At 43.0% G+C, this 12,955-nt stretch overlaps 3 protein-coding genes across 5 annotated transcripts; 2 read left to right on the top strand and 1 right to left on the bottom strand.

Moving 5' to 3' along the window:
* Window positions 1–343: 343 nt before the first annotated feature.
* On the top strand, window positions 344–3,133 carry LOC120447944 (akirin). The gene is made up of 4 exons (XM_039629622.2): window positions 344–693; window positions 2,241–2,612; window positions 2,685–3,041; window positions 3,098–3,133. The coding sequence occupies exons 2-4, from the start codon at window positions 2,369–2,371 to the stop codon at window positions 3,106–3,108; spliced, it is 612 nt and encodes a 203-aa protein (XP_039485556.1). The 5' UTR covers window positions 344–693; window positions 2,241–2,368; the 3' UTR covers window positions 3,109–3,133.
* Window positions 3,134–4,961: 1,828 nt separating this feature from the next.
* LOC120447943 (sphingomyelin synthase-related 1) lies at window positions 4,962–8,846 on the bottom strand. The gene is made up of 4 exons (XM_039629621.2): window positions 7,997–8,846; window positions 5,835–6,338; window positions 5,612–5,778; window positions 4,962–5,546 (listed from the first exon to the last, which is right to left on the bottom strand). Exons 1-4 carry the CDS (start codon window positions 8,580–8,582, stop codon window positions 5,040–5,042), a joined length of 1,764 nt encoding a protein of 587 aa, XP_039485555.1. The 5' UTR covers window positions 8,583–8,846; the 3' UTR covers window positions 4,962–5,039.
* A 341-nt stretch (window positions 8,847–9,187) lies between these two features.
* LOC120448437 (nuclear valosin-containing protein-like) lies at window positions 9,188–12,926 on the top strand. 3 transcript variants are annotated; one of them, XM_039630446.2, is made up of 9 exons: window positions 9,188–9,352; window positions 9,551–9,674; window positions 9,736–10,065; window positions 10,121–10,171; window positions 10,224–10,564; window positions 10,631–11,902; window positions 11,963–12,295; window positions 12,362–12,586; window positions 12,649–12,926. In XM_039630446.2, the coding sequence occupies exons 1-9, from the start codon at window positions 9,296–9,298 to the stop codon at window positions 12,715–12,717; spliced, it is 2,802 nt and encodes a 933-aa protein (XP_039486380.1). In that variant the 5' UTR covers window positions 9,188–9,295; the 3' UTR covers window positions 12,718–12,926. The 3 variants fall into 3 exon arrangements, with proteins under 3 accessions (XP_039486380.1, XP_039486382.1, XP_039486383.1); XM_039630448.2 differs by having other exon boundaries at window positions 10,124–10,171; XM_039630449.2 differs by lacking the exon at window positions 9,188–9,352 and adding an exon at window positions 9,475–9,493.
* Window positions 12,927–12,955: the final 29 nt, after the last annotated feature.

A 12,955-nucleotide genomic window follows, 5' to 3' on the forward strand; every position in this document is an offset into this window, starting at 1 on the left:
ACAGCTTATAAATAAATTATATAAAACTTTATTATGGCAGCTTTTTAAAGCACAGGTCCATCCAACATGTAAAACATCTACGAGCATTTTTGATCCATTAAACAAGGCATATGATATTAGAAGACATTAATATGTTACATAAAATATACAATATAAAAAATATACATATAAATATACAAAACAAATTTTTTTCTTTGTGTATAAATTAGTTATACAGTTAAAAAAGTACATAGTTTAAAAATAATTTGTTTTGGTATTATAAGATTATTTTTGGTATATTCTGGTACAACCAGAAAGTATTTTTGGTATATACGCGTTGGCAGGGTGGCCAATCGTAACGGTCGCAGTGCGGTCACTCTGTTCACGTCCCGTCACGCAAGCATCGTCGTCCATTTTTGCCAAGAAGCGAGACGAAAATTTGTAAATTATAGCAGGCGAGTCGCAGAGGACGAATACCTATTGACAGTGCATTTCAGTGGCCTTTGGAATACTGCTCAAATAACCAGCAAGCAATAACTTTACTAATATCTACCCAAAAACCTAAACTAAGAACCTAAATCGAAGTTGGAACGTAAATGTACGTGCGTATGTGCCAGCGGAATAGTGGCACAATAAAAAAGTAAATAAAGCGCGTGTGAAGTGGTGCAGAAAGAGAATACACAGTCGGACGGCAAAACCGAGAAACGTATTAACGTAAGTGCGATGGTTGGAAAAGCTAATTCATTTTTTGTTCCGCTGAAAAGCTGATAATGATATGCGATTCAACCATTTTTAAAATTTCATGAAATCAACATTCCAACTCACAACGGTGTGCGTGTGCGTGTCTCTGTGTGTGCATGCGAGAGTGAGACAACTAGTGTGATCGCTTTGGCTGCGTTTTTTTAAACTAATCTCTGGCATTTGTCAAGTAAAAGAGTAAAACGTAAAACTCAAAAGCGCTTTAAACATGGCTTTAAAAATGTATTAATTGTGGGCAGAAACAGCAGTAGCAGACACATACACACGTGTTGCGGTTTATCGAGAGGGCAGTGTGCGTGTGTTAGTGCGGAAAACAGCTGGTACAGCTGCCGCTGCAGCGAAGAAGAAGAGGAGGAGGAGAAAGAAAAGGGGAGAGAAAGAAGAACACGCTTATTATCCTGCGTAGTTTTCTTTTATCGGTGGTTGTTCTGCTATTAGGTTACAGTTTACACTCTTCTCTGTTTTCTTATTTTCCCTCTGCATTGCTATGCATTTTGCCTTTGTCGTGGTGGTTTCTTTCTTTTTTTTGTGTTGTCGGCCGTCCTTTAATTGCGCTGCGCCACCTCGTTTCATTGCTTTCCTATGCCGTTTCTCCTTCTCTTCGGAGTTTCTGGATTCGTATTCCGATTCGGTATCGCCCTTTTCCTGTGGCAACACCAGCTGCTTGCAGGGCATCGGTGCTGTCGGTGATATCCGGAAAAAGCTAGAAACCCTAAATAAGCCAATTTAATTAAAATATATTATTCTCTTAAAATGTAGGTTTTAGAAAATTTGTGTCATTCCGTTCTAAATTAGCCATGACACTATTAGAATATAAAATATGAATAATATCCAATTTGATTGAAAAATATAATTTAATCGTGACGAATGTAAAATTGAGGGCAATAAACGAATTTTTTTGGTTGGCTTAAATTTGTTCACCTCTCTTTTGCCATGAATATATTGTCTTAAAACGGACGTCATCGAAGTCATTAAACTCTGGCTAACTTGGCATTTTAAGGTTTTTATTGCCATTTACCTTTATTTTCTATTGGTTTCTTAGAAATATAATACAAGCTATTATAAATCATTTTATTTTTGGCATGAGTAACTGTACTTTTTTATGCAATAATTAACTTGAAAACAAATGTGGATCACCTTATAGTTTACGAAGTCCAACCTAGGGATTCACCCAAATGAAAGCCGCTGTATTTATAGCTTTAAAGCATCTGCTAGCTACCTTACCCCTTTTAATTATTTCCGAAATCACGCCCCATTAGCGATAAGATAAGAGAGCGTTTAATAATTCTTGCCCATGCAATGCAGATCTGGCGGGAAAAATAACAATTTGCCAGCACTGGCAGCCATAAATCGCTGCACCATTTTCTTTTATCGGCTGCGTGTGCGTGAGTGCACGCCTGTGAATCCTGTTTTTTCCTGGAAACCAGTTTGTGGCCGTCTTTTCTCTGCCAGCAAGGTGTTCACTTCACCTTACTCATTCATTGTTTGTTTGGCCATTGCAGCCGACGCTTGATCATCCATCTGCAGCATCCATCATCCGGAATCGAGGCAATAAACAGCAGCTAGCGACAATCAAGCCAACCATCTATTCATCAGCAGAGCACCGAGAAGTAGAACCTCAATCATAGCGATGGCCTGTGCAACCCTGAAACGCGCCCTAGACTGGGAGTCGATGAACCAGCGTCCTCCGAAGCGCCGCCGCTGCAATCCATTTGGGCAGGCCGGGAACAACGCCGGTCCATCGTCGCCGTCCCGTGACCGCGATGGTCCCAGCACCTCGGCTGGACTGCCCCACACGCCCAGCAACCGATTCGCCAAGGACAACACCGAACCCAGTCCGTTCAGCGAGGCGTCGCTGGCCAAAATGTCACCAGGTGAGTCAATCAGTTTAATGCCCCCGCTTGTGCACATTACCTAAATGCAACCTTCACCTATCCGAATTACAGACAAAATGGCCGAGAGCTTGTGCAACGAGATTAAGAGACTGCACAAGCGCAAACAGCTGCCGATCACCTCGTCGGCCTTGGAGCGCATGCAGGATTCGGAGTCCAGCGGATCGGAGATGGGTCCGGAGAGTCCGCGTCGCCCGGACAGCCCACAGAACCTGATGCGCCACGGCGAGAAGGCACTGTTTACGTTCAAGCAGGTGCAGCTCATCTGCGAGAGCATGATCAAGGAGCGCGAGAATCAGCTGAGGGAGCGCTACGAGTCCGTGCTGACCACTAAGCTGGCCGAACAGTACGATGCCTTCGTCAAGTTCACATATGATCAGATACAGCGTCGCTACGAGGCAGCGCCTAGCTGTGAGTTCAAACTAAGATACTTTATGGTTCAAATGCTAATTTTCTTATCTTTACAGACCTGTCGTAAAGCTGTGTAGGCAGCTGGAGCCTCAGAAAAAAAGAAATTAATAATTGCACTACGATCTTATGTGACGGTAGATCTACCGCGACAACAACAGCCCTCATAAACTAAAACAAACAACAAATAAGGAAACTAAAGCAAAACAAACCAACAAAAAAAAAACCTAAAAAGCAAAAAACAGAAAAACAAACAAAAAAAGAAAACAAACTACAACATACATCGTGTTTAATATATTTTGAAATACACGCGAAGAAAGCAGTTATAGTTTATGCCTAGATTTACATATATATTGTATCGGTTAGCAGCAAAGGGATGAATTATTTAACAGCAAGCAGAAACCACAAACGAAAGAAACCAACAAAACTTGTTAAATTTATGTTTTTCACATAACGAAAATTCTAAATAAAATGACAAATATCTAATATGAAGAACTATAAGCACACCGCCACTGCAGACATATATGGTGCATCCGTAGAGAGAACGATTCAATGAAACCTCAAACGTAGCTTCGTACATACATAACTGACCGACAGAATTGGCAAATATAATGTTAGGTACACATGTAGCATATAAGGTATGATGTAAAACGTATCAAACTACATATATTGTTTTTTGAAATAGTAATTTATCAGCGGAAGGCCACGAGCGAAGCAACAAAGATAACTCACAACTTATGAAGAACACTTTTCATAGTTTATTTTTGCATATTAGTTGTACTCTAAGGCGAGAAACGAACGCTTGACTTTGCCTGTTTTCTCGAGTATCGTTTGTTAATTGTTTCTTCCTTTGATGCGAATTATTGCAAAGTAATGTAAACACACAAAACAACTGAAATGTTTCGATTTGCTTTACACTATACGAAAATGAATACTGAAAAAAAGAGGAAAACACAAACGTATAAAAGTTATTCATTAAGTCAAATTGAACGCTTTCTTATAATAAACGCTTGACAGAAGATGTTTCATGTTCATTACAATTATTTTTTCACACCTTGAAGAATATATACAAGAATATATGATATATATATATTTTTCAATTACCGCAATCATACATACTTTATATTAGTAATTTAAACTTAAAATTAGTAAAGAAATGCCATTTTTATATTAAAACAAACAAAAATAAAATGATGAATTGTAGAAGCCCGCTGGTCTTTTCTTTTTAAAGCTTTTTATTCTGTTTGTGAAGCGATCTTTTAATTTCATCCGTTTGTAACCCACAATATTATTTATACCAACCCTTACTTTCCTAATAAAACTCAATTGGTTCAGGTTGTTCCAAAGCCAGCTAATGGTAAATGATTAACAAGATTTTTTAATATAATTTGCAAATCTAGCAAAACCTGGGCTTCTTCTTTAAGGTGGGGAAAAGACTGAGCACAAATTCATTTTGTGCAAAACTTTCCATTTATGAATAAAAATGAATACATTTTTACAGTGGTTTCTCCAGACTATGAGAATATTCATTTTGATTTATTGATGTTTGTGCGTTCAACAGAAACTTTCCAAACTTAACACTAGTTAACTAAAAATACGCTTGATTCACATGCTTACAATTACATAATAATGCATTAAAAAGTCTTCAATAATAAATACAATTAGTTCAAAACTCAATTGAACGGAATGAGGAGGGTTATCTTATCATCATTATCAAATAACAGCCGACGTGGAGCGTCTCCCGGCTAAAAAAAACTTCGATATTCAAATTCCACAAGTAAACTAAGGAAAGACTCGACTCGACTCGACTCAGGGGGGATCTGACCCGGAAGGCACTACAAATGGTAGAATGCAGTCAATAATACAGGGGAGCTGTGAAAGGAAGGGGATCGATGGAAATTTCAAAATAAAAATATCAGTCGGTATGGTTGATTTCAGCATGTTTGCTTTTCGAAGAGCGACATCGATATACGAATGTGGAAGAGCGAATGGCTCTGAGAATCAGAGATGCTTCTTTTCCTTCACCGGCGAATCCTTGGCGCTTTCCTGCCCGGCAGCAAACGTCGTTCGGGAGAAGGGATCCACACTCGCATCCCTGAAGGTCTTCTGCAAACTCTTTGCCGGCGCCGATGTTGCCGCTGTGGGTGTGGTCGCCGTGGCTTGGGAGCTATTCAAATGCGTTTGGCTCCCCTGACGACCCAATCCACCGATCATGGACTGGTTGGGACTAAAGAAAGCGGCTGATGCTGTACCATTGCGCAAGCATTGATCAGATTCGCCCCCAAAAATGTGTGCTGATGAATTGCCGGACAGCGGGGCATCCAGCCAGCAGCGCTTCACGGATATGGCCAATTGGTCCTTGGCCTTGAACATCTGTTCAATCATCCCATCGATAAGGGAGCCAAGTGAATCATATTCATTGGGCACCATGCCATCGACGCTGCTCTCGAAGTAGCTAAACATGGGAAACCAAACACGCGTCCTTTTGGAGTCGCTTTGCATGAGAGCCTGTGGAACGCAGGAAATATTAAATAATAATTCAATATTTTATAGAGAAACCATTAAGTGCTTACTCTGTTATTAGCTAGAGTATGATAGTACAGAAATAGACGGGAGGTGATATAGAAGGCCACAAACACATCGATGGAGTAGTGCTCGTGGGCGGCCAGGATGAAGAATATGCCAAACATGTTGAGCAGCCAGGTCAGCGTGTGCAGGAAGTACAGATTGCGCGGCGTGTCTGAGAGATCAAAATAAGTCAGTGAATACAAATTGGCAATAATAATACTAACTCACATTCTGTGATGAAGAAGTTGAGCAGGGTCAAGGCCACCGTGTGACCACTAAACATATAATCGCCGCAGGTCCTCACGCCCTGAATGGACATGCCCAGGCCGCTCCAGATGCGATAGGCCCGCGACATGCGGATGATCAAGGCGCCCACCATGTCCACATTGGGATCATCGATGGCAAAGTCCTTCTGGCTGCACTGCAGATGCGTTCCAGGCACGCTCAGCGATGTGATCAACATGGTGACGCAGCGCAGCAGGAAAACCGTGCCCGCCAGAGCGAAGAAACGCCGCAGAAGGACCAATCTGTACTTGTGGAAGATCAGGACGACCACCCAAATGGTAAACAGTAGCGAGCCGGTTATTTCGCACATATTGAAGGCCCACGGAATGTGCGGCACGTTGTCCAGGAAGATGTCCGGCAGCGGTGGATAACGCTTCATATCCGGCACCCGCTCATGGACAATAACCATTGTTAACGAAGTTATCCAGGTGACAACGAACGAGTAGCCTGTTGATGGAACAGAAAACTTGGTTACCATGCGGATTCCGACTGTGACTAACATAGCTCTGCACGTGGAAAAAATAATCTTGGCATCGGCAATTTAATCTGGAAACTCTAGGCTAGAACAAATTAAATCTTAAAAGTGTTGCATATACTTTCTATATATTTAATTACTAAAAACATATATTATTAAGTTGAATCACAATGATGACTAAACACGATTTCGTGGCAAATAAATACGTTTTTCTGAAATTCATCTTTGTTTGTATAACAACTTAGTATACAAAGCGCAAACCTTTTAACAAAGGAAAGAAACCTTTTTCAGTTTATTATTGTTGGTAATGTATTTGACCCCATTCTGACAGTGATAAAAGTGTAATATTTACTACCCAAAGAATTATCTTTCAGTAGCTTTATCTGCCCAAAAATATAGACTTATCTATTGAAGTGGCCATGACAAAAGAAAACAAACCCAGTCTGTAATGATAAATACATTATCGAAATAAAAAGCCACTGATAGCAAATTAGCCCAGATAAGCCCATTGATTTGTTTTGGACTTTGTTCACATAAATATTCAATATATTCTTGAATGCAACATCTGTTTACAGACCTTTAAGTAACGCATATTAGAAGCTGAACCTTATCAAAAACTAAATCAGATTAACAATAATACAAATCAATATGCACTTGGCTACAGCGTCTATGTTTTCTTTCGCCGCTAAGCTGTTGAAAATTTCCAAGTAAAGTAAGTCAGCCGTTTGAAGGGTATCATAAACAAATCGGAATTTGAAATTTAAGGCACGCAAAGTTACACAAAAGGCTCACAATCCCAAGCTTACAAATAATAAAACCAGTAAGCCAGAATGAGAGGCATATGAGTACACAAATAAATGCGAGCGGCGTCTCCACAAATAACCTCCAAAGTGCTCGAAATAAATAATAGTAATGCGTCACTAGTGGGCAGAAACTATTTAATAATAGTTAGTGTGACGTGCTTAGAAGTCACAGCAAATGAACCTATGAACTCGAAGGTAAACTTGTTTACTTCTGTAGGATGGGTATAGTACACAGACTATAAGTGGGGATTCATGACGTATGGTCTGATTAAGCATTTATAACATGCGTGACATTGAACTTATTATTGTTGGCTTATCACTTGGGTAGTGATTATATTGGCTGATGAACTCCAGAAATAATTGTGCTTATTAAAGCAACGTTTGTCACAAGGAAAGAGGGAAACATGACAAGAACTAATTGTAAGATATTTAAAAAGATCAAAGTGTTTGTTTTTCCAAGCTTGTCTGTTATGATTAAGAACCAGAATATCAGTATATAGTATATTTCAAGAGTGACCAATACATTTCGCTTGAAAGTTAATTGGGCAAAGCGCCAGTGAACTGAATCTGCGTAATTTATATGTCATAAGCACCATATGCCTTAGCTTGCAATCTACATATGTACATATACATAATAGTCATTCCCATGGGGAAACCTCTTACTTCTCGGTTATCGCAAGGAAAGTTTATGCCTGAATTGCGCTATAGAGAAAAGCTCTCGAGAATTGGCACACGACCGATAAGCCCGTAGAAGCAATCAATGGACAATTGACCTTCGTAATTGAAGGGGGGCAGGTTGTCGTCGGTGGGAAGTGTGGACCACTCACCTAAGCTCATGGCGGTCTTGAAGTATTCCGGCGGCACATAGCGTCCGCCCATGCGCATGTAGGTATCGCAGTCGGACACATAGCTGGGGCACTCGACCTGCGGACAGGGGCACGTGGATGAGGATGGTGGACCGCAGCCGGTGCCGGCTAGTGGCATGTAGACCGAGTTTCCGCCATGGCTCTCGATGCCCAGCATTACGGATTCCGCAGAGCTGTTCTTCACCAGCAGCTGTAGCTTGAGCACGGCCAGCCAGAATTTCTTGAGCTCCCCGAAGGTGAGTTTGTAGCCCAGCTTGTAGCGCATATCCCGTACATCTTCCTCGGTGAGCGAGAGCAGCACCTCCCCGTCGATGGCCTCCTGGCGCAGGCAGTCGAGCAGTGTTCGCGAAAAGTGCTCGGTGTAGGTGGCCCAACTGGTCACATTCTCGATCGACCAGTGTGCCACCAGCAGTGGATCCACGGGCTCCGGATCTGGCGATCCATTTGTCAGGTGCTTATCTGTCCTGGTCACCTCATCCATTGTGACCAATCCGCCGCCCTCGGAACGTGGCTGAGTCACCGGATCGCCAATTTCACCGTCGCACATCGCGCTTTCTTTTTTTTCCGTTCGGTGTTCTTCTGGCTGTTTTCTTATGTGTTCCAATTTTGCGATTTATCCAATCCAAAACAATTGTGCGGCCGAACTCAGACGGAGTGCAACATTATTTCACTGCTGGCTGCGGCGCATAATTAACACCTCACTTATTGCGCGTCCAGTGTTTGTTGATGTAAAAGCACATTTAATTTTTGGTTTGGTTACTTGTAAAATTCAGACTACTCAGTTGTTCCGTTCAGAGAGCGAGCGAGAGAGCAGAGCAGAGCGACTATGCTGCGGGCGGGAGCGAGATAACAACGGCGAACAGCTGTTGGCGGATATCGATAGTTCTTGGGCATGCCATTGTTATCGTTGGACAGTTACTGTCGCAATAACTGCGTGTTCACACTAAAAAATTTGTAGAGCTTGGCTCTGGAAAAAATCACAAGACTTAAAAGCCTAATCTTTGGTCTTCCACCGTTTAATATTATTTAAAAATGTAAACATTTGAGTTGTATAGACGAGTACAGATAATATATAAATTAACTCTTGATTGAAATAAATCCCTTTCGATACACACGCATCCGATGCAAAGAAGTGGAAGAGTGGAAACCGGCCTGCAAAGCGAATATATCGAGGCGAGAGCTTCGTTAGCATTTTGCGAGCGGCAAAGTGAATTAATTGTCCTCGTGCGAATGTCTAGACTGCAGTAATCCTTGAATAATATGAAGAAAGCCAAGCCGCTGCTGCACGACCATCTGATAACGATCCGAGTAAAGAAGGTGCGTTCAAATTCCGAGTTCATCCCCCACACTTTCCCCCTTGCCAGCTGCCCGATAGCCGGTAAATTCCCATGTAAAGCAGGAAAAAAAAAAACACAAAAACCCTTCGAAGGGCGGCGAGTTTGGGCAAGGGAAAACAAGGTTAGGTCCGCAGGCTACCCGCATCGTGTGCTAATTGCGCTCTACTTTCGATTTCAGTACCTCGAGGAGCACATCGGGGAAACCTACCTGGATGTGAAGCAGATGACCAGGGAGTTGATGCAAAAGTACCCGGAATATTCACGTCGCAAATTCGGACCCTTCAGACAGCTGGTGCACCAAGGTAAACATTGGACTAGGGCGTGTGTTTGTTATATTTATGTCAAACAATATTTATATTGCAGCGTTCTCGATCATATCGGAAAGCTACAACTTGGACAAGGTAAGCAGTTCCGAGGAAGATTGCGTTAGCGAGGAATTCGAGGCGCCACCCACCAATAGTGTGATGAACAATATGATGAACAGCCTGTATAGTCAACCAAGAAAGCCGCTGGCGCCCAAGCCGATCAGCGAGCCCATCGATATATCCAGTGGTGATGACAACGACGATGACTCGAATACTAACACCACCAACGGAGATGGTGCTCCAGCTGCTGCTCCTCCAGCAGTTCAGGCCAACGCCTTAAAACGCCTGATGGAGGAAGTGCCGGAGATCGCAGTGGCTCCAAAGAAAAGTGGGTTACGAATGCATGAGTCTCTGTGACTTAGTTTAATAATCTTCTCTATTAGCAGCCAAACCGAATACTATTCACGTCGCCCAGACAGAGTCCGTGCAAAAATGTGAGTTATTTGAATTACTTTAGAAAAAAATATATTAAATCGTTTGCTTTAGTGCATCCAGGTGTGGGGCATCGGGCTAAGAATCATTTAGATGACGCCGGTTCGCGGTCCAAAGAACACCGTAATGCACCAGGCTTATATCAGCAGTTGCACCAAAACCAAAATCGGGACCGCCCGAGGAAGTACAAAAAGGAGTTGGAGGTGCAGCACACCACGGAAAGTTTCCGGGACATTGGCGGCATGGATAGCACCCTCAAGGAGTTGTGCGAGATGCTGATCCACATTAAGTCGCCGGAGTTCTACTTTCAATTGGGATTATTGCCTTCGAGAGGATTATTGCTGCATGGGCCGCCAGGCTGCGGCAAAACCTTTCTTGCTCGTGCCATTAGCGGGGTTTGTTTTATAAAATGCAATTAAATCGTTAATTCATATATTAACTATCTCTGCTTTTTGACACAGCAACTAAAAATGCCTCTTCTGGAAATACCGGCCACGGAGCTAATTGGTGGCATCTCTGGTGAGTCGGAAGAGCGGATTCGCGAGGTCTTTGAACAGGCCATAGGCTACTCGCCGTGTGTGCTTTTCATCGATGAGATCGACGCCATTGGAGGGAATCGTCAGTGGGCGTCCAAGGATATGGAACGTCGCATTGTGTCGCAGCTGATAAGCAGCTTGGACAACCTTAAGGCCAACGAGTTTGGCCAATCAGTTGTCGTCATAGCAGCCACCACGCGTCCCGATGTCCTGGATCCTGGACTACGTCGCATCGGTCGCTTTGATCACGAAATTGCCATACACATCCCGTCGCGCAAGGAGCGGCGTGAAATTTTGCGCATCCAGTGCGAAGGCTTGTCCATCGATCCAAAGCTTAACTATGATAAGATTGCCGAGCTTACACCGGGATATGTCGGTGCTGATCTGATGGCTCTCGTCAGCCGAGCAGCTTCTGTGGCCGTGAAGCGTAGGTCAATGAAGAAGTTCCGTGAACTGCACGCTGCCAGTGAGAAGAACATGACAACGGTCACTTTGGATGACGACGAACCCAGCGAGGAGGCAGGTGAAAAGGCTGAACAAACAACTGTTGCTGACTCAAATGATAAGGAAACTGCAACAGATGCAGAGGCCGAGCCAAAGGCAGATGGTGACAAGGAAACATCTGATAAGGAGAAATCAGAAGTCGAGTTACCTAAAACTGAAACCCCCGAAAAAGTGACCAACGGCAAATCACCCAAGAAATCGCCGAAGAAATCAACGGATGCTGCCATGGAAGTAGACGATGTCGCTAACGAAGAGCCGAAAAAAGTCGTTGAGCAGAAAGTTGACTCCTCCTCCAATGACGAATACTACGAACCCACGCTGGCTGAGCTGACCAATTTTCTAGATAACCCGCCTGAGGAGTTCGCCGATCCAAACTTCTGCCTCACTCTCATCGATTTCGTAGATGCCATTAAGGTGATGCAGCCTTCCGCCAAGCGCGAGGGCTTTGTTACAGTGCCGGACACCACTTGGGATGACATTGGTGCCCTAGAAAAAATTCGCGAAGAGCTTAAGTTGGCTGTTTTGGCGCCAGTCAAGTATCCAGAGATGCTGGAACGTCTTGGGCTGACAGCTCCATCAGGCGTTCTGCTGTGCGGTCCGCCAGGTTGTGGCAAAACTCTTTTGGCCAAGGCTATTGCCAATGAGGCTGGCATCAATTTTATATCAGTGAAGGGGCCCGAGCTTATGAACATGGTGAGATAATTTAAATTTTGTATCTTTCTTGCCTTGCCAATCATCTGTGTATTTGTGTAGTATGTCGGCGAAAGCGAGCGCGCTGTGCGTGCCTGCTTCCAACGTGCCCGGAACTCTGCTCCCTGTGTCATCTTCTTCGACGAGTTCGATTCCTTGTGCCCCAAGCGATCGGATGGCGGCGACGGTAATAATTCCGGAACTCGTATAGTTAACCAACTGCTGACCGAAATGGATGGCGTGGAGGAGCGCAAGGGTGTATACATATTGGCGGCTACCAACAGACCGGATATCATTGATCCGGCCATCCTGAGACCTGGTCGCCTGGACACCATTTTGTACGTGGGTTTCCCCGAGCAGAGCGAACGTACTGAGATCTTGAAGGCCACAACCAAAGTAAGATTTTGCTTATTTATTTTATTTGATAAATTATATTTAAATCACTTTTCTTTTGCATTGCAGAACGGAAAGCGTCCGGTTCTGGCCGATGATGTGGATCTTGATGAAATTGCTGCCCAAACTGAAGGCTATACTGGCGCTGACTTGGCAGGACTGGTTAAGCAGGCATCTATGTTTTCCCTGCGCCAATCTCTAAACAATGGCGACAGAAACCTTGACGATCTGTGCGTACGCAGCCAGCATTTCAAGGAAGCTTTACAACAGCTTCGCCCCTCAGTTAACGAACAGGTAGGAATGCCCTAATATATTGTTATTAAAAATTGCTTATTGTGTATCTACTTCTTTGACAGGACCGCAAAATATACGATAAACTGCGCCTGAAATACGCAGCTCCTAGGGTACCCAACATGAATGAATAGTAACCCCATCAACATTGTTTGTTGTTTTAGCCGATAAGAATCCTCGCGAATCAAATAAATTTAGAATTGCGAAAGTAACGAACAGTTTTCGAAATGTTACCCAGAAAAAAACATTGTAAACCTACATAATTTCAAAGTTATTTGGTTTATTGTTTGTATTAAGTTACAAAATAAATTGGAAAACCTAATTTTAAAGATTTAAATTTGAAGACCAAGCTTATATTAAACCTTACGTTAT

Source organism: Drosophila santomea, chromosome 3L (assembly GCF_016746245.2).
Source record: "Drosophila santomea strain STO CAGO 1482 chromosome 3L, Prin_Dsan_1.1, whole genome shotgun sequence".
Taxonomy (NCBI): domain Eukaryota; kingdom Metazoa; phylum Arthropoda; class Insecta; order Diptera; family Drosophilidae; genus Drosophila; species Drosophila santomea.